At 43.9% G+C, this 21,833-nt stretch overlaps 1 protein-coding gene across 1 annotated transcript; it reads right to left on the bottom strand.

The window, feature by feature from the left end:
- Positions 1-12,839: 12,839 nt before the first annotated feature.
- Fam110c (family with sequence similarity 110 member C) lies at positions 12,840-18,578 on the bottom strand. The gene is made up of 2 exons (XM_021201399.2): positions 17,455-18,578; positions 12,840-14,086 (listed from the first exon to the last, which is right to left on the bottom strand). Exon 1 carries the CDS (start codon positions 18,452-18,454, stop codon positions 17,471-17,473), a length of 984 nt encoding a protein of 327 aa, XP_021057058.1. The 5' UTR covers positions 18,455-18,578; the 3' UTR covers positions 12,840-14,086; positions 17,455-17,470.
- Between the last annotated feature and the right edge of the window lie 3,255 nt (positions 18,579-21,833).

The following is a 21,833-nucleotide window of genomic DNA, read 5'->3' as shown; positions in this document are numbered from 1 at the left end:
CTTCGCTGCCCCACCCCATCCCTGCTTAATAAACCTCTCTCACGTGGAATCACCTTGGCATGGTCTGCTGTTTGGTTTATCCGCCCAAAACATAAAAGGTGGGTTTGGAGTGACCAGGTTGGAGATGAACCACAAGGGAGAGAAGGTGGAGGATGAAGGAATGACCATGAGGGCTGGCCAATTGGAGTTAAGAGCAGCCCAGATAAAACATACATGCACACTTAAACACACTCACACATATGCTCTTACACACACATAAATACATATACAAAAACACACAAACTCACACTCACAGAAACACACATACACCCATGTAGACATCCATACACACAAACACACACTCACACACATGCACACACACATGCACACACATATACACAAACACATACAAATACATACAAATATACACTCATATACATATACCCATATAAACACACACATATACAAATATACATAAAAATCACAAACACTTACAAATACAGAAACAAGCACCCCCACACAGAGAAACCCATACTCCCACATACATGAAAACACCCACTTACACACATAGTCATATGTTCACACAAACATATATAAAATTCACACACCCTCACTGAAGCACACACTTATATACATACAAAAACACATAGGAAAATGTTCACAATCATACACACACTCTCACACACATACCTTCACACACATTCACACATACACACATACAAACACCCACTCTCACACACAGACACACTTATGCACACATGAACATACATACAAAACACATAAACCCACAGAAACACACACTCGCACACACAGACATATTCACACACACAAACACAAATACACACTCATCAACATATAGTCACATAAACATACACACACATAAAAATCACAAACACACACAGAAACAAGCACTCTCACACAAATACACATACAAAGACACACACCAACACACAAAACAGAAACACATATACTTACACAATACTAATACAGAGGCACACAAACACAAATATGAATAAAAACATAAAACACATGCATACACACACATATACTCACAGACATACTAATGCACACATATAAATACACATTCACATACACATTCGCACACACTCACAAACACACACACACAAAACCCACTTATACTCACATAAACACAAATTCAAACACTCACATTCGCAATACTCAAACACACACTCACACACAAATACATATATACACTCACACACATGCATAGGATCATGCACACACAAATGCTCATACACACAGATACACAATCACATATAGACACTCACAAAGCTACTGCCAAGCACACACAAACACACTCACATAAACAAATACACTTACACACATACTCATACATACATACAAACACACTTAAAAATTGTACATGCTGACACACACATAGTCGCACACAGAGAAACACACACACAAACTCACACAGAAACACACCACCATGTCCATAAACATACAAACACACACATTCATACACATACTCACATTCTCATGCACACACACAAGCATACAAAAACATACAATCACACACATTCACAAGAAGGTACACATACACAGAAACCCATTAACATGTACACACTCACACACTCTTTTTTTTTTTTTTTTTTTGGTTTTCTTCTGGGTTTCTCTGTGTAGCCCTGGCTGTCCTGGAACTCACTCTATAGACCAGGCTGGCCTCAAACTCAGAAATCCGCCTGCCTCTGCCTCCCAAGTGCTGGGATTAAAGGTGTGCACCACCACACCCGGCCACTCACACACTCTTAAACACAAACATACACACATACATAAAATCACACACAAAACACACATACCCATTCAAACACACACACAAACACACACATACATAGAATCACACAAATGCGCACACACTCTAACCCTAACCCAGCACACACCCAACAGCTCTGCAACCTTGACTCACATTCAGAGAGCAGTTAGATGTGAATGGACAGTCCTCCAAACCCTAACCCAACCCAGAGGCAGGTCAGAATGTAGCTGCTTAGACCTGAAAGGGAGGCTGGAAATGAAAGAGGATGGACAGGTGAGATAAGAATGGAGCCAAGACCTAGGTTTCTGATCAAGGCTCAGAGTTTAATATTCAGCTCTGTGTTTATATAGGGAAAACCCGCAGACCGGATCTTTTGTTTCAGCTGGATTGAGCCGCAAAGCAAGCTCAGCAGGGGTCAGCTCCTCAGAGTTCCTTGGGGAATTGCAAATACAGCAAGGCCAGGCACCAGCATTGGTTGTAAAACTATCTAGGGTTTGTTTAGCCTACTCAAGGCTGGGCTGGGGAAGGGCACGTCAGATGGACTAAGTCCTTTAAGTCCCAGAAGACTCCAGCTTGTGTCAAGTTGATAAATACTAAACCAGCAGAGCTCTGCAACATTGACCCACATCCAAGGAACAATTTGACACGAGTGGCTAACCATGCTAGTCCTAAACTCAACCCTAACTCTAATGCTGAGGAAGGTAGGATGAAGGCAGTTCCCTCACTTAAAATTACCCTCTTCCAAGTGACTCTAGTTTGTGTCAAGTTGATAATCACTAACCAGCACAGACCCTATCAAACTATCAGAGCTCTACAACTTGACCCATATCCAGGGAACAGTTAGACATGAATGGAGAGTCACCCTAACTCCAGCCCTACTCCTAACCCCAACCCTAACTCTAAGGCAGGAGGAGCGGCGAATGTCAATGTTGGCTGGGAGGGGGATTCAAGGAAATTTAGCTTAGATAAGATGAATTATGCCCAAATGGGCATTAATATATATATTAGCCCAACATACAAACCTCAAATGCCAGCCAGTTAGGAGTTGCCTGGCATAGGCAACATCATCTTTTAATTCTACTTAGTGCTACAACCTTACCAACGCATGCTGCCACGCTGAGCCTGTAGTGGTAAATAATTAAAATCCCCTTGCTACTTCCCAGCTGGGGGCGGCTCGATTCCACCCACGCTTTCGCTCTGGAGCTCCAGGATGAAACACACACACACACACACACACACACACACACACACACACACACACAACCGGCATTAATTTTAATATGCCTCTCTAGCTCAGTGGCTGAGCCTCTCCCCAACTCCACCTGGCTAGCACCCTTTCCGCTCCTGGGTTAACATTTACTAAATATATATTTTACCCTTTGCTGCCCTGGACTTTTAGGAGAGCCCTCTTGGGGATGCTTACCCCTGTACCTACATCCCAGCAGGCTCCCCTCCTGCCTTCTCCAGCATGTGGTTGATCCTATCTCTCCTCATGGCAGAATCCCTCCTTCTTTTTCCTGGTCTCTTGCCAGCACAATCTAAAAGTCCCACCTCTGTCTCCCTGTAGCCTTTTCAGCTTTGAGTAGGCCTTTCTCAGCCTTGAAAAGGCTGAGCAGTTTTCCCACTCATAAGACCTTGAACATTCGCCATAACAGGTCTTAACAACCTGGACAGAGACATCTGTCTTGGCTGCCTGCTGTTGCAGGTTCCCATGGGAACTTTGATGTTTTGGCTGTCTGCGCTGACCTTGCTGCTACAACGTCCTCCATCTGAAGAAGGGGGTGGGTTTTGTGCTTTTTTTTTCCTTTATCTACACAAAGCTAATTATTAAACGTTGAGCCTTGATCAGAACCTTTTGTCTTGGCTTTATCCTTCTCTTGCCTTATTTCTCTTGCCTTTTTTTTCCAGCATCCCCCCCCCCCCGCCCCTTTCAGGTAAACCCAGTTTGCCCATCCCTGGCTGCTGGAAGGCTACATCTCCCTGCTTGGTCATTGGCCATTTGACAATTCTTTATTCACCAATCAAAGCCAACTGGGGGCGGGGACACTCAGCTTCTGGAAGCACGGGCTTTATGAGTTGAATTAGAAACATTAGAACCAGTCCTCAACAGAGCCGTGATAACCCAAGCTACCTGAGAGTGGGTAGAAGGTCTCTCAGCGACCTTTACCCCCAGATATACCTCTTCAGTATACTACACCTGGCCTTGTTCAGCCCAGAGCATTCCATCCCAGAAAGGGGAAGAGAGAAATTCTGACTCCTAGCCTCACCTCACCACAGGGACCCTGGATGCTAAGCCTCTAAGTATATAAGTCTAGATAGATCTCCACACCAAGAGAGGTTCCAGGACCAGCCCATCTCCTCCCTAGCTGCTGAGGCCTAATTTTAAGGGACGACCCTCCCTGTCACAATCCAGTGGGGAAAGGCACAAACCTGTCTCCACACTTCAATCCTTTCTGACTTTGTAGGTGGAGCCAGGGCTTGCGAAGGAGGGCCTTAAGGGATAGACCCCTCCCACAAAGTGACAGGAAACAAAGAAATTCCCTCAGGGATGCAAGGGCGGCCCCACCCTTGTTAGTCCAGTTCCAAGGGTGGGGTAAAGCTGGTCAGAGGCAAGGTTTGGGGACCCGGAACTGTTCCACAATCTGCTCCAGAGGTGAGTGGGACAGATCCACCGTGTTGTCTGTCAGCGGCTTGCAAAGGGACAAAGGATGGTGCTGCTGCGGGTGGAGAGTCAACACTGGTTTTGAAAACCAACAGACAGAGGCTTTTGTCTGGTCCTAGCATACAAGAGGAGTCTTGCTTCCTGGGTGCTTGGCCATTCCTCCATCATCTTCCACTCAAGGGCATGGGGAGACTATCTCTTAGGCATCGATAATAGAAACCTTTTTTTTCCCCACTCTCTCCTTTCCCACACCACTGGGTGCAGCGCCCTGCTCTGAAAACCTATTGGGCTTCTGCACCAAGCCTGCTACCTTAAAGGCTGCTCCTCCTGAAACCCTCTTTTCATTCCCAGATTCCCTGCTCCCCTCACTCCCCTACACCATCGCATCAGCACACAACACCTCTATAGCATCCTCCAGGGCCGAAGAGGTGGCTCAGTGGTTAAGGCTGCTTGCTGTGCTTGCAGAGGACCCCAGCACCTACAACAGGCAGCTCCAAATTTAGGGGAGCTGATGCCCCCCCTCTGGCCTCTGTGGGCACTTGCACCATATATGCACACAAACACAATAAGTAATGAAAAAGAAAATAATTTTTTTAGAGCATTGCCCCTCCTACCCACGAGGAAAAACCCTTTAGAAAAATGTGTCCTGGGAAACTGGGATGTCCATGTGCCGAGGAATAAGATTTGACCCTTATATCGTTTTTCGAATATTAGCTCAAAGTGGACTGAAGATCGAATGCAAGACTTCAATCTATTAAATCCTTTCAGAAAAACCTAGAATGAAAGCTTCCTGCTGGATATGGTAGCTTACACCTTAAATTCTGGCCCTTGGAAATGCAAATCAAAACAACCTTGAGATTCCATCTCACACCAGTCAGAATGGCTAAGATCAATAATTCAGGTGACAGCAGATGCTGGCGAGGATGTGTGGCTCAGCAACAGGAGGGATGACAGGATGGGACACGGGTCTGGGTCAAAAGATAGGGACTGGGGAGGTGCCCAAAGGGACAGATGGCTGGCACGGATGGCTGTGATCCCTGAATGACACACTCGGGAGAAAGCACTAGAGAAGAGTTAGGAAGGAGTCTGGGTTCTTGGTTTAGGTCTTCCTTCTGCTTGCTGTGAACCGGAGTTACAGAGTCACCATGTGGGTGCTGGGAACTGAGCTCATGTCCTATGAAGGAAGAGCACGTGCTCCTGTTCACTGAGTTATGTCTCTGGCTCTACTTCTCAACTCTTTAAGAAAGTAAAACCCAGGCTCGGGTGTAGCTCAGTGATAAGGGTGCTGGCCCAGCATGAGCAAAGAAATAAAAAGGAAAGCGAGAGCTACCAACCATCACTTGCTTGCTGGCAATATTAAAATAGGCCAGCTTTTACTTACAAGGCCATAGTGTATCAACCTTTGTGTGAGAGAGATGGAAACCAAGCCGTGTCCTACAGAACCTCACGCCTGGCCTTTCTTGCCAGGCCCGTTCTCACTATGCCTTTCTTTAGCCTCTTGGTCTCTCGAGATGGCTCACTGGGATGACACACTTGCTGTAAAGCCTGGTCACCTGAGTTCAGTTCTGAGACCCATAGGGACATGAAAAAAAAAATTCCTGCAAGCTGTAGTGTGCCCTACCTCCCAGTTTCCACATGTGGAAGATGCATGCCCCCTCACACAGAAATAAATGTAACAGAAATCATATAACCACAAGGGTTCTGCTTATGAAAATCCCGATTAAAAAAATCAAAAAAACACCCAAAAACCAAAACCCAAAACAAATCAAACAAACAAAAAAGAAAAAAAAAAAACAAAAAAGAAAAGAAAGAAAACGGATGTAATCTTGGCCTATTTGGCATGGAAAAATCTTCATGTGACCTCAGTCAGCTTCTAGCATATCCTTGAGTCTATAGTTAGACTGCTAAAAAGAAAAGGGCTTTCTCTCTCTTTCCACTGCTATTAGTCATGGTCACTCCCTCCCCCCAATATACAAACACATATACACACACATATATGTGTATATATATATATATATATATATATATATATATATATATATATATACATATATGTGTGTGTGTGTGTGTGTATTCCATATTCCAGAATTGGAGCAAATGGGGGAAAGGCAATGGAAATATTAAATAAAAGTTTTTAAAATTTCATGTTAGCTAAATTACCATAAGATTATTAATAGATTTTCCTGATAAGATGGACCCAGTATAAAGTAGTAACAATTTGAGATATATTTATATGCTACTATATTTTGTAATTTTGTATATTTCAAACAATTTAAACATATATAAAATATTCTCATGAGAATTAAGCATAACTTTTAAGGTTTTTTTGTTTGTTTTGTTTTTAACTGAAGTTGTTGAAAGTAGTTTTAATTCTGGTTGTGAAGGTGAAATAGACCTGAGACAGTTAAAGTTCAGCAGGTGTCCAGGAGCCCAGAGGCGCAAGGCTGGGCCCTATATGAACCTCTGATGAGCTTTCCTTGGTTCTATAGTGTACGCTGCATTAAATGCTAGCCAAAATGGGCTATGAGGAGATTTTCAACAGCTTAGTGCATTGCATACGCTCACTATGTAGCAGTCCTGTGGACAAATCAGGAATATTGTTTTTATTTATCAAACAGAAAAGAAAGAAAAACAAATTAACAACAGCAACTACAAAACCCAAAAACAGAATTTAAAATAATTTTCTTTTTTTTTTTAAGATTTATTTATTTTATGTATATGAGTACATTGTAGCTATCTTCAGACGTACCAGAAGAGGGCATCGGATCCTATTACAGGTAGTTTCGAGCCACCAATGTGGTTGCTGGAAATTGAACTCAGGACCTCTGGAAGAGCAGTCAGTGCTCTTAAACCACTGAACCATCTCTCCAGCCCCTTAAAATAATGTTCAATGGAAGCTTAAAAGTTGAGATTTGTGGGTAGGAGGCTACAAGGAGAGCACAACTTTAAAACAGTGAAGTAATGAAGTCTGAAAATGCAGGTTTGACTAACTCTAATCCTAACATTCTGTGGTGGCTACTTTTATGTCAACTCGACACAAGCTAAAGTTATCTAAAGGGAGGGAACCTTAACTGAGAAAATGCCTTCATAAGATCTAGCTACAGAGCATTTCCTTAATTAGCTATTGATAAGGGAGGGCACAGCCCATTGTGGGTGATGCCACCCTTGGGCTGGTAGGTCTGGGTTCTCTTAAGAAAGCAGGCTGAACAAGCCATGGGGAACAAGCCAGTAAACAGCACTCCTCCATAGCCTCTGCCTCCAGGCCCCTGACCTGTATGAGTTCCTGTCCTGACTTCCTTAGATGATGAACAGTGAGATGGAAGTGTAAGCCAAAGAAACCCTGTCCTTCACAAGTTGCTTTGGTCATGGTGTTTTATCTCACCAAGAGTAACCCCTAGACACCCTCTGACCCCAACCCTGACCTGGATCAGGACCCAGACTTTAGATCTGTAGACTGAAGACTTCCAAGTCTTCAGACGCTGGAGCAGCCAGGTGATAACTGTAGAGACTCTTTCAGGCCGAGGAGACACTGGATATGCTTAGGTGTGGACCGCTCAGGTGTTGGCCGCTGCGCTCAGGACTATTCAGCTCTAAGTAAGCCAACAAACAGCCTCCTGTAGCTGGATGTTGCCCTTCACTTAGAGGCTGCTGGGCGGGTTTTGGTTTTTTTTCTTAAAAACTGTTCATTCTCTTCACAGAGAATGGCTTTGTTCTTTGGTTTCTTGTTATGCCTATTTACACTTACCACAGATCCATGTGTATTTACAGCATCACCCCCACCCCCCCAGCCACCTTCTAGATCAACTTTCACAAGACCCCCTCAAACCACCACTTTTCCTGCTCCCAGAGGAGTCCCGTCTCTAATACTCATGATTGCATACACACAGTAAAAAGGACCGCAGTCTATACTCCCTGGTCTTCACTGATGAAGATCTGTCCCACCAGTTCAAGGGAACACCTCTACAGGGCAGGTCCCAGGGTCACTTGGAAAGAATACTCTCCAACCTGTTGAGCTACCTACAGGCGGTGCAGTTTGTTCCAGGTTCCCTAGTTTTGGTGACCTAGTTCCGCCACTCATGATCAGCTTTTGGTGATTCAGCTGTCTTTGAGTCATTTCTATTCCTCTAAGTTACACCTGGGTCATATCCTGTACACTAAAACTCATTGGCCCACCAAATCAGTCTTTGATGGTTATCTGTACTGTGGTCTGTTGTGGGGTCTCTCTGTGGATTGAGTAGTTGTGTGTGTTGCATCTTCCCAAGAAAAGTCTTTTTCACATAACACAAGTTAAACAGCTGAAGCTAACTATGGCCTGTGGTCTAGGCCAAGCAGCTCCCAGAGTCCACTATGGCAGTTCTATGCTCCGGAAGCCCTCTTTCCACAGCTCATCTACTGAACGTTGCCTGTGGATATTGATTATCAGTGCTCTAGGTCTCACAATTCTGGGTGTCTCCATTACAAATGAATATTTGATAGAGAATGATTTCCCTTGAAGAAAGACCTACAGCTCTGTGGTAGCACTTTGACATGATTCTCTATCGTCAGGGTGCTGTTTGAGTAGAGCAAACAGGAAGTACACCATGTGGAGTAAAATTCCAACAGGACAGAGGCTAGGACTTCCTGTGGCCTTAAAGCTAGAATCGTTCACTCTGCCCAGAGCAACTCGGTGAGTAATGCTTCCTTCATGCCTCTACCTGCGCAGAGAAAGTGTTTACAGATGGCTGGCTTCTCCACTTCCCTGTGCAGGAGTAATATTTGTTTAGCCTTGAAACACATTCAACTTGTAAGCGTGTGTTTAGAGTGTGCATGCCTAGACATTTTCTTTTCATATTGAAGAAAAAAAGTTATAATCCTGAGACTGTGTCACACTTCCCAGTACTTACAAGTGAATTTACAGTGTGTATGTGTGTGTGTGTGTGGGTGGGTGGGGGGGTCCAGTGCTTTTTCTCCTCTGACCTTTCCCATTTATCTAAAAATCAATGGTCAGCTACCAGTAAAGCAAACAGGGTTCTGCTAGACATCTCTGATGTGTTCTAGAAGCTTCTGCCTTCTTATCCACTTTGTGGTTTCGTGTAAACGTGGGACACTTTGCATTGAGCTCATCAGGAGAACTTGTGATGAAAAAAAGAAGCAAGCCAACATCTGACTAGGCAGTTTGCTTCCACAGGGCTCTGATAAGTCCTGTTTGAAGCTCCTCTGGAGGACTTGGCTTGGTTTCACTCCAATTTTCTATTATTCTTTTTAAAGGCACACATCATCTTACGTAAAATGATCAACATCAACTCAAAAAGGAGCCCTTCTCTGAAGGCTTTGCATATGGAAATCTGAAGCTTTGAATCATTTTCAAGTGTGAGATATGTATGGGGCAGCAGCAGCCACAGCAGCACTCGTGGCCCTAGGCTCAGCTGACATAATACAGATCCTTTTGGAAATTCAAGAGTAGCTTACGGTGACAAAACTCAGCTCAAGTCTAGGTTTCAGTGGGTTGAGTCAGATCGGGAAAGGATCCCCGGTAGACATTAAATTCCTTTCATAAACTAGTTGAGTGAAGAGTATCTATGTCAGGCAGCCTTGGGATCGAACTCTTGATAGATCTTTGGTCTAAGTTTTCCTCGTATCTAGAGCCATAGAACCTGCAGTTGTTACTAGAGTTGTGTGAGCAGCGTGCACAGCATCTGCACATCTCCCACTGCAAACCTAACACACCCAAGGAGTTTTTTCTCAAGCCGTGCTTCCTCTGAACACAAGAGAAGCTGGATTCGGCCAGTCCCTTCCGTCAAGAAACATCGACAGCGTCTTGGTTCTGGTGACATGACCTCCGATACTGCAAGCAAGCTGGATGTAGAGCAAGACTGGACATGACAGCTGAGCAACTCTTGGTTCTGACACAAGTTTCCTGGGAACTGGGGGGGGGGGACTGAGAGCTTGTGAAAGTGTCAGCCAAGGATCCCTCTGAGTGTGTGCAGCTGTCTCTGCTCCCCTGACAGCTTTCTTAGGACTTGGAACCTAAACTGGAAAATCTCTTCAAACAGTGCAGCTTGTGGTTCTACTAAAGTTTCCCTGCATTTGATTAGACTCCCAGGAAGGATAGGGAAGGGAAGGGAATACTGCTTAGAACAATGTCTTAGTACTCTAAGACATTGGGTGACCTTGGGGCCTATGCTCCACCTAGGCTGCACTCTGATTTTAGTCATGATTGTCTTTATTCTGATGAGTGGCTCCATGCTCAGTCCCCTAGATGCCTACCTGATATTTATTTTTGGTACCTCAAGAACACCAGTAAGGGTGCCCACGCAGGAGTGCTCTTCATGCCTGGATGCACTCTCCCTTTCTGAATGCTGACTCTACCATCCTAACTTGCTAAGCAGGTTGAGAACAAGGTCTCCAAGTCCTAGCACACTGTCCTGACTGGATAGGTAAGCCTGCTGCTTATCCTGGAGTGGGTCTGAGCACTAGCCCTCAAAATAGCCTGGGAAAGCACGCTAGACTTCCTGACCCTGACTCCTTTATTCTTTGCCCAAGTTTGACAAGTAAAGTTTTAATAAAACCAACCAACCAACCAACCAACCAAACAGAAGCAGTATATAATCTGTAACCAGCAAGCAGATGGAAGCAGGTTGTCTTGACATCATTTCTGAGTGCTCTGATTTTCCTTCAGTGTAAACGTCAACGTTACACATAACTTAGTGTAGAACTCTATCCGCCATTTTAAAAACAAGGCACATTTATATCCCTTCCCTTTTGCTTGATTCTCTCTATACGATTTGGACTTTAAGATCCATTTATGGTTTAGGCATACTACCATCAAGTAGAAAGTCTGAACGAAATGAGGCTCTAAGGTCATGAGTCAGATACCAAGCATCCCCCTTCCTTCCCTCCCCTGCTTTATTTCTTCCTCTCCATGCCTTCTACCTCCACTTCTCTAAGGTATCTACGGAAGTCTGCCCATCTGCCCATCCTCTCTCTTTCTTTGTTATCACATTTCACACTGGGATGGAGGGGGATGGCTTACTAACTTTAGCATTGCATTCCTCAGTGAACGAATTCTGTCACTGTCGTCCTAGGAAAGTCACTTTTGCCAGGACCATCGTTGCTTGCATACCCCGGCAATGGACAGTGAGCATCTGAAATTCTAAAAAATCCCCAATGTAGGCATAAGTCATAACAAGACTGCAAGGGAAACTGGCCTGGCCTAGTCAGCTCAGCAAGAGGCTAGATCATGTGACCTTCAGAACCACACATCCCAGCTGTGTCCAGCAGATGGGGAACAGACCTAAGATATGCACAGGGGCTGCCCCTGAGTGAGCTAATGAGCGTATTTTATTCTGATGTTCATTTATCTGTGATGAATGCTAGTACTGAAACATGAAAAGAAGTATTTGCAAACTAATGATTCACAAAATATTTAAAGAAAACCCAAGAACTAAATACTCTAGTTTTACTACAGCCCATATACAGGAGAGCTGAAGACTTCAAAAACCACAATCTCCTTTGGGCAAGTCTTGAAAGGCTTTCCTTTCAAAGAAGTCAACAACTTTGCAAGGCAAAGAAACAATTAGGAGGGATGGCAGTAAACACTCTCACTTCAGGGTTGCCTCACCTGCTGAAAGTTACAAGTCAAGATCCAGGAAGTCCCAGCCATGGCATTGTTACAAACTCTGTACCGCTGGGACAAGAGTCCAGTGTAAGAGTCACGTACATAATAAATATTTGCATGCGGAATAAATAAGTTTCCTGGCACACCAATCACTTTCCATCCATACACTGCTACTGTATTCCCACAGAGCAGTTCAAAAGGCCACCATCCAGTGACTATCGTTGCTTTCTCTTTCTTCTTTCCAAAACATTTAATTACATTACTTATACACTCTTCTTTGCAGCAGTAACTTACTCATGACCAGAGGGGGGGAAACGTATAAATCCCATGCCCTCTAAACTGCTGAGCGTCTCTCTGGCCCCAAAGTCTTCATTAAAGACACTCACATGTAAAAGTAATGGGATACCTGGAAAATAATGATTTGCATATACTGAAAGATCTCTTACAAATTGCTGTCATTGTGACAACTTTTAAGATTAAATACGATACAGTGACATGCAGAACGGCAGCACTGGCAGGTGGCACAGACACAGTTCCTGAGCTGCCCTGAGAGAATGAACCCCAAGAATCACCACTGGTGGCGTATTTCAAACAAGCCCCACAGAGTTCCGCTTGCAAACTAAAGATAAATATTCAAATAAACAATATGCATGAAAAGATGACATAAGAGAAACGTATTTTAAGGTGAACTGATAAAAGAGAAACCATGTGAAATAAAAAAAAAACACCCGAGGACTAGCGATGACAAAAAAAAAATAAATATTTTTATAACTCAAAAATCTATTCTTACAATAAAAATGACATAATACATTTTTAAACTACATGCAGGGATATTCCAAAATGCCATGACACAAAATATTAGCATTGAGAAATTTCTTCTGTGATGTTCACTTATATCGCATATGATTTTGTGATTAAAGAAATATGTTTTGATATAATATAGTAAACTTTGAAGGAGTAGACTGACCATTTTTCTTTGGGTGGGTGTTCACACATAATTTCTCTCGGGAGATTCTGAACCTGATTCTTTTACTTTGAGTGTCACAGACACTCAAAAGTTCAGAACCAGGTTTCTGGTTTAGTGTTAATCATACTTAGAAGGCAGAACCTCTCAAAGCCCAGAGGCAGTCTTTGCTTCACAACACATCCTCTGCAAACAATGGGTTGATGCCAAACACAGGCAATTCCACGGTGTGTGAAGTGGAACCAGACCTCAGGCATTATGTGGCGAGCCAGTTTTTATCCCCTTTATAACGCAAGAAGGAGGGTGTTACCGGGCACATTCTGTTGGAACCATTGTCAAAGAACTAATAGAAGGACTCCATAAATATTGGCTAAATCTCAAGAAACTGTTAAGTACAAAACAGTACTTCTTTTAGCAGGCTCTCAGTTCTCATGAATCTCTCCATGGGTGCTTCCACATGCTTATGGCCAAGCAGACAGTGGCATTAACAAAATGAATATGAAGCCCTCAAGTGATTTTAAATGTCCTCCCCAAATCATTACAAAATACTATCAGCTATATAACATAGGAATAACTCAAGTTTAGTTCTGTAGGGAGGCTTGGAAACCACTGTGTGCGTTGGGTGACTGTCTCAGCCATAGCATTTAAGTAGACTAATAGTTCTTTGTGCTCACAGAACAGTAAGTGGCATAAATTAGTTGAAAGGAGAATAACATTGTATCCATGCTTGATTCCATACTTTCTTCTTTTCTTTAAAAATGTCTACATATCTGATTTATTGATATTAAATATTATCAAAATACATTGCAGAAACTGTCATTAAGTCAGACCAACAAATGTCCTGAAAATATACTCCAGCAGCTGCCGTTTCTTCAGCTGCACCTCTGAGATGCCCTCTTGCAAGGAGAACGCTTATCATGGTCTCTCATATCTGCCCTCCCACCTTCCCCACAGCACACCATCATGGCTAATAGATAAGCCTGATCAATAGAGTGCTTTATTCCTAGGATAGCAGCAATTATGTATTGTTGGAATACACAGAACACATGGCTATGGAGTCTCAGACGCCTACAATTTAAGGGTCCGTTCATCACCGGGGAAGTCTGCTTCCTGTGGAGAAAACAGAAATGAACCATGAGTAAGCTCTCATCTGCAGTAACATGTACAAGAAGGCATGGCCTTGCCTGTGTTTGGTTTTATGACGGCTCTATTATTTCGAAACATCTTCTGTGTTTTAAATTTTGAAAGAAAAATCTATGGAGAGATTTATCTGGCTTCTCTTTATATATATATATATATATATATATATATATATATGCCTTTTCTTGGAATTTTGAAAGTTCTCTTTCCTCCAACAGCTCATGGGTTGGAATACTGACAAAGGCAGAGTTACCTGCTCTAGAGATGGAGGACAAAACTAATAGCAAGGGATGCTGTCCACTGGGACACGTGAGGCAAACAAAGGCCAGCCTTTCTAAGCACCATGAGCTCCAACATGTCTGGGCGCTGACTGAGAAGCAGGGAAGGATGGCCCTAGTACTTTAGGCTATTTGTTTACACTCTGTTCCTGGAGAAGACTGGAGATCTCCCAGTGCAGACCGTAGAGATCCCAGTGTAGACCAGGAAGAGAGGAACAGAACAACTGTCTTCCAAATATGTGACACAGTTTAGCGCTTCCACAGGTCCCCTTTCTTTACAAATGGGAAAGGTGAAGATAATTGTGAATATCTTACATTTTGTCCAAAAAAAAAATAAAATAAAATCAAGCAATGTTTATCTTTAACATTCCCAAAGGACAAGTTATCACTTTTTATGCTAACATTAAAATCAGCAGTTTACATATTTTATTTTTAAAATGTCAGAAAGACCTAAGTTTCAGCCGGTAACCCTTTAGTAAATTGATGGACAGGATGGTCATTGAAAACCAGGAAATGGGAGGTCAATGCTCTGGAACACTACTAAAATGGTTCATGCGTGACCGTCCACCTCCTCGTGTCCCTAGCAGGGGGTGGAGTGAGTGGGATGAGAATCCTATGATTCTCTGTTTTCAGTTACACCGGTTTCAGTTTTGACCAGCAAACGTTTTATTCCACTGAGTAAGAAATTTATAACTTTGCACTTTAATTCTGAATGTTTATTTTATTGTGTTTTATAAGTGTCTAAGAAAAGACAACATTCATGTAAATCAGTGGTTCAAACTTTCTAGTGCTGCCACCCTTTAGTACAGTTTGTCCCCCCAAGGGGGCATGGGCCACAGGTTGAGAGTCTCTGATATAAATGGTATTTATATTCTTTCACTCATAATTCCACACTTACTCATCTGTTATAAACCCCCGTTTCAACACAAATGCAAAGTAGAAGAAAACCTGAGCTTACAGTTTTTGATTTTTGATTCTGTATCTTTAGCTACCCTAGGAATGGAGTTAGAACCGCATGGCGTGGGCGTGCTCTGGTGCAAGCTTTGTTGCTGATCACTAGGACTTGCTCTTTCTGGAGAACACGGAGTCTGGAGGAAGCGAAGAGAGCTCAGATCTTGCCCGGGAATGTCACTTCACTGTCCCAATGTCCCAGACACCTCTGCAGTGCTTACATAGCACAGGCTGCTTCGTGGGTGAAGCAGAGTAACGTTATGAGGTAAACTTCCTGTGGCGACTGCCAGAACCCTCCAGAAGCCTTGAGAAGGTCTGGGCAACTATCTCCTGGGTTTTATTTCAGCCTATTCGTATGTCATCTTGTTACCTCACCATTATTTATATTCCAAACAGGTAATTCTTCTCTTGTGTTTCGCTCACAGATCAAAACTATACAGATATTTGATGACACAGAAAGTAAAATACAGAAGATGAACACTCTCTTGCTGTGGCTGTGCCCTTTAAAAAAAATATAGACAAAGCAAGTCAGCCCTAATATGTGTGCATGTGGCCCTGCTGGCATCGGGACCTCCAAAACCTGTGACATCATATAGGTGGGACCTACAGACCTGTTACCAAGACAAAAGCTACCATGTTCCCAGAATCCTCTTGGCTTTCCTCCCACCTTTACCTATGTTACTTCATTATCCATACATATAAGGGGGATGCCCCTCCCCCTCTCTCTTTTTCCCCTTCTCTTTCTGCTGCTACCTCCCCCCACCCCACGTCTCCCAATAAACCTCTTACACGTGGAACTATTTGGGCCCAGTGTGCTATGTTCAGACGCGAACCGCTATTTTAACACATCAGGCCCTTTGCTGGTTCCCTCTCTCTATGCCACAATGCCCACAGTGACACCATGGCACACCCTTGCCACCGTGCACATATCTCAGATTCAAGGACAATTTTGTGCAAATACAAATTGATATAGGTTTTTGTTTTTGTTGTCATCCTCTTTATTGTTATCATCTGTACACATTCCCTGGGGATGTGTAGTAATGTAACATGCAAATCTTCAATACATTATAAGAATGAACTTGAATTTAAGAAAAGTTAACTCACCCCTCCTTACTATTTTTACATCTATATAAAGGGCCACTAAACAGTACTTTGAGAATTTCTGTTGTTCTTAAACACAGGTTGGCTGAGTCTAAGCATCTTGGGGGGCTGTCCCCTGAGAGTCCACATTCTAGTGAGGTGTCTTCAGTTAGTATCTATCTCAATGCCAGAAAATGTAATGATTTAAAAAAAATTTTTTTCATAGTAACTTGCTCTCAAAGGCAGAATGGAAAAAAAGCCGTTGAAATGTTTAAATGCTTTATTCTTAAAGCATTAAATGCTTATTTAAATGCTTTATTCTTAAAGATACTCATATAAAAGTGTCTCCTCTTTCTTACTCCAAAGGAACATTCATAACAAATCAGAAGGAGGGAGGGTGGGCAGCCTTCGCTCTTTATTACAGGCTGAGGATAGAAGAGTCTGTGGTTAAATCCTGGACCAGGTGCTTATACTCCATATTATCACCAGTGAAACAAACAAACAAACAAACACTCACAGCAGTTTACACTGGAATACAGTCTAGATCAGAGCCTTCAGTCAAAACAATTCAAATGCAGATAATTTCATACTAAAGAAATATTAAGTTCTCAACACTTCAAAGCCTGGGGGAGAAGAGCGCCTAGAGTCTTCCTTACTGCTGGAAGTGAGACATCAGGATGTACCAGGGGCCAAGGATGTCCTGAGGACATCAGGAGGACCCACCAGGAGACAGTCCTGGTGCGCTCAGATTTTACCTACTTTCAAAACAGGAAATGGCCGCAGCGTAAAACTGCAGTCAGGAAGCATTTTGTACTTCAGGTTTCTTCCATTTTAACTACAATAAGGCGGCAGGGAGAGTGTTAACTTAATGACTTTCCCGGGCACTCAGATTCAACACTAGGGAGGGCACCTGCGTGCCTTCGTACTGTAGGAGCTATATATTAACCATGAGCTGTGATTGGGCAGTACCCAGCTTAGCCAGCAGCACGCATAAACACAAACCCCACCTTCCAGCTTCCTGGCACTAACCTGGATCAGATGTCAATCAGGCAGGTCCCTGTAATTTCTGGCTGGGGGTTTCTTTGGCTTTCTTGCAGGTAAACAGCCACTTTATGATACGGGCGTTCCTTTCTACTACGGAGGTGGTGCTAGGCACCTGCTCCAGGAGTTCCTCTTCTTGCAACCCGTCCTCGCTGTGCCTGGAGAAGCTACTATCAGACGTAGCCATGCTCACACTCCGCACTTTGAATGTAACACAGTCGGATCCAGCAGAAAAGTTCTCCCTCCCAAGAGCCTCCACTACTTCAGGGTCCAGGCCACAGTACTTGAAGAAGGTGTCAGACTCAGCCCTGGCTATCGAGTAGCGGGAGCTGAGATCTGACTGAGAGCGCTGCAATCCTTTGCTACGCGACACCCGCAGCTCCACACCGGAGCTTCCGACGGGAACCCTGGGAGCCACTTCAGAAGGCAAGGTTGGGGACTTCACAGCTACTACAGGGACTGGAGGTGGTACCGTAGAGGCTGGTCTAGCGGCTGCTGCCTGGCTCGACTTAGTCCAAGTGGCCTCTGTTTCCTTCATCGTCTTATCCTCATTCGCCACCCTGGTCGCCTCAGGGGCCACTGCCATTTTGTCCTTGCCAGACTCCTGAAAAAACTTCTTCATCAGTCCCACTCTGGAACAGTCTGCATCTGACCCTCGTACGAATTCACATTTCTGCCGATAGATGACCAACGAATCAGGTCTCAGAGGCTTTCGAGCGATTGCCCTGCGTGCTACAGGAGCTGGGGCAAGAGGCGAAGGGATCGGGTTGCGGGGCTGCACCCCTGGGGCCTCAGGGACCCTGTGTTCGGATACAGGACCCCGGCTAGATCCCAGCGTGCTGCGAACATACTTGGCACGGTCCGCTGCCAGTCTCTCCACAGCGCTCTTGTTCGCTGGCGGCGGGGTGAGAGTGTCCTCCGCTGCTCTGGGGTCCCCGAGAGGTGGCCGCATTCTAGCAAGCGAGTCCAGGGTCGGCAGGGCGCGCATTCTTGCAGGACTCGAACCCACCAAGCTGGTGTCCAGTAGAGACTGCAACTGTTCCGGCGCCACCCAGCCCGAGTCCGTTCCGAAGTCCGCAAGGGGTGGGGAAACACTCCCTAAGGCCCCTCCGCCCAGATCCGGAGTTGGGACGAGCCAGAGTGGCTAGGAAAGGTGAATCATTCCGGCGCCAGCTGGCTCCTCCCACCCAGGACTTGAACCTCCTACACCTGCTGTCCCCGCCCCTTACCTTTTGGTTTCCCGGGCACGCACCCACAACCCCACCCCCAAGCCTCCTGTCAGGTGCTCTATTTCTTGCTTCCTTCTTACTACATCCAACCCCCCTCGTCTCCAGCCACTACTCTCAAACCCTCTCCGCTGTTTTACAGTCCCCCGACTCCGTACTCCTTCTTCTGGAAGGTGGGGAAGTTTCACAAGCTAAGGCTGCCAGAGACCAAGACTGCTTGCTCCGCGCCAGGCATCTCGGGCTTCCTTCCAGCTCTCAGGGTCAATTTTCTTTAGTGGGGGCTCAAGATTCCAGAGATAAGGGTCAGAAAGAAGCCACCCCCGCCCCCGCGTCCACCTTCACACATACACACAAACCGTTTATGTCCTTTTAATTTTGTGACCTCATTACATTTGGACATTTTCTGATTTATTTCTGTTGTTTTTATGTACTATTTGGAGGAAATAGGGTATGAAAGAAAAGAGAATATTTACCATGTCAAGATTAGTCTGGGTTGACGGAACCCAAGAGCCACCTAAGACCTGACTTAAATCCAGAAGTCGTTGGCTGGTGCTACAAGTCTCATTATCGTATTGTTGTTGTTATTATTGTTATTGTTATTGTTATTGTTATTATTATTATTATTATTATTATTAAGAAAAGCCCTAACACCTGTAAGAATGAACCCAGGTGATGAGAAAACCTAGGGTTTGCCAGCAAGGGAGATCAGTCCAAGAATGCAGAAAGCTTAAGAAGATATTTCCAAAATTCCATCGTTCATAAAGTTGGACAGAAGACTGAAAGTATCTGCCAGGCAAGTGAAATGCTCACGTTATCTCCTTTGTGGGGCCCTGTCTCGGGGCGTGCTGATCGGTTCAAGCTGCAGTTCCACACTCTGGACACACAGTTGCAGCGTTTAGTCCCTCTTCTGGAAGGTGGGGAATGAGCTTTGAGTGCCGTTGCACCACAGGAGGGGTAGAGAAGCCTTGCTAAAAAGCGAGGGGCATAGCAAGTATGTTTAGTGAGCCAGGGGAGAACCATGTGGAGACCCAAGTCAGCCGAAGGTCAGATCGTCCACATAGCCTGGTTGGAAATGAGGAAATGAGATACCTTTTTTTTTTTCCTCGTTGGAAAATGGGTGGGTACTCAATAACTTATGAGGGTCAGAGAGAAATAGAGAGAATGTGAGACAGAAGACCCAGGGAGTGAGTACCTAGAATGGGTTGTCTTCTCCCACAGAGTCAAGGAGGCCTACACACCAAGTCTAGCATCTAAGCCAGAGGGAGCAGCCCTCCCACTTGAGGGGAGAGAATCCTTGTTGTGACTCCTGGAAAAGGCAGCTATAAAGGGACTCTAAGCACCCATGCCCTTCTGTATGTCTGAACTTGGCGTCACCATCACTAACCACTTATTTTTGGAAAGGTAGCCAACTTTTCTTCTTGGGTCTTTGTTTTGTCATCTGTTAATCCTGTTTCCATAGTTTCCAATGTCCATTCTGATTCAGAAGGTCTGAGAACTATGATAATAGCAGATAGAGGGGTAGAGGCTACGTCTGTGCTCAGCTTCCTGAAGAAGCTGAAACAAACTATTGATTGTGTAAAGTACTATTCACTGTGTTCATCTGCTGGCTTTCCAGTTAGTGAGATGGTGTCTTAGTTAGGGTTTCCATTACTGAGAAGAGACACCATGCCCAAACCTACTCTTACAAAGGACAATATTTAATTGGTCCTGGCTTACAGGTTCTGAGGTTCAGTCTGTTATCATGGCAGGAAGCATGGCAGCATCCAGGCAGGCATGGTTTGGAGGATCTGAGAGTTCTACATCTTGTTCTGAAGGTGAACAGAAGACTGGCTTCCAGGGGGTTAGGAGAAAGGTCTCAAAACTCATGCTCAAAGTGATATACGTCCTCCAACAAGGCCACACCTACTAATAGTGCCATTTCCTGGGCCAAACATTTCAAACCACAGATGACTTATGTAAAAAATGATTTGCATTGGGCACAGAGCAAGTTTTCAATAGATGTTAGTAATTACTTTTATAATAGTGGTTATGAGTTAGTCAACTATTTTCCTTTCTAATATGTTTACTGAATCAATGTATAAACTTGAACACATTCAGTTACCCTCTCTAGAATTATTTCAACACATTATTAGACAAAATTAATCATATTTACCCATAATTTTCCATATTTCAATATAATTTACTGGAAAATTGGAGCTGAAATTAAACTGACAGAATTGTCTCAGTAAACTATTCTTATTACTCAACTGGGAGCATCAGCATTGAACTCATTTCCTTCCTAGTATCCACCTCAAAAGCATGGGATAATGCTCTTATAACTGCTCTCCTTGGCTTATCCTAGGGAGGTGTTGAGAGAGTTGGGTAGTTGCTGTAGACAAAAAGCTGGATTGGACATGCGTGCAACATAGGGAGGCTGGCACGATACATTCATCATTAATGGAACATTTTGCAACCATTTACAGATAGCTTCCCCCAGCTTTTAGATTGGGAAATAGCAATGGCATAAGCAAAGAATTTGAAATAGCACAAATTTAGAAGCACTGTTCAGCATAGACCCTGGGTCAGGAGTCTGTAAGGTCATGACCTTTTGTAATAACACTGTGACAATGCACTTTTCCCATCTCTTATGAGTACAGTATAGTGGAGTAGTTTAGATGCCAGTGACATGCTGTAATGTCTCACCACTGAGCGCTAACATCATCTGCTTCAAGTCAGTTCTTATTTCAATGTTGCAGGTTTTTATAGTATAAGCCATAAAACAAAATTTTATTAATTAGACTGTCTCCATATCCCAGATAGAAATGGAATGCTCTCAGTGAAATGCTCAATGTCCTTTAACAGTTAATGTAGTCACAAGTACTTAACCATTGGTATTATAGCATAATCGTAATTATTAATGGAAGGAAAAAACAGAGGAGGCATCTTCATTTATTTGTTCAAGGTGCACATTATCGAGTCCACATTTTCTGACGTTCCAAGTCAAATGTTCTAAGAAAATAGGAACAGAAGAGAACTGCCTAAGTTTTCTGATAAAGATACTCTACTCCTACATTCTGCATCAGCAACACTTAATGATGGGTTTAAAAACAGTCTATACACATATTAACAGTGTAAGGAATCACATTATAATAAATAATAATT

The sequence above is a fragment of the Mus pahari genome, chromosome 7, assembly GCF_900095145.1.
Source record: "Mus pahari chromosome 7, PAHARI_EIJ_v1.1, whole genome shotgun sequence".
Taxonomy (NCBI): domain Eukaryota; kingdom Metazoa; phylum Chordata; class Mammalia; order Rodentia; family Muridae; genus Mus; species Mus pahari.
This window is presented reverse-complemented; position numbering and strand designations above follow the sequence as displayed.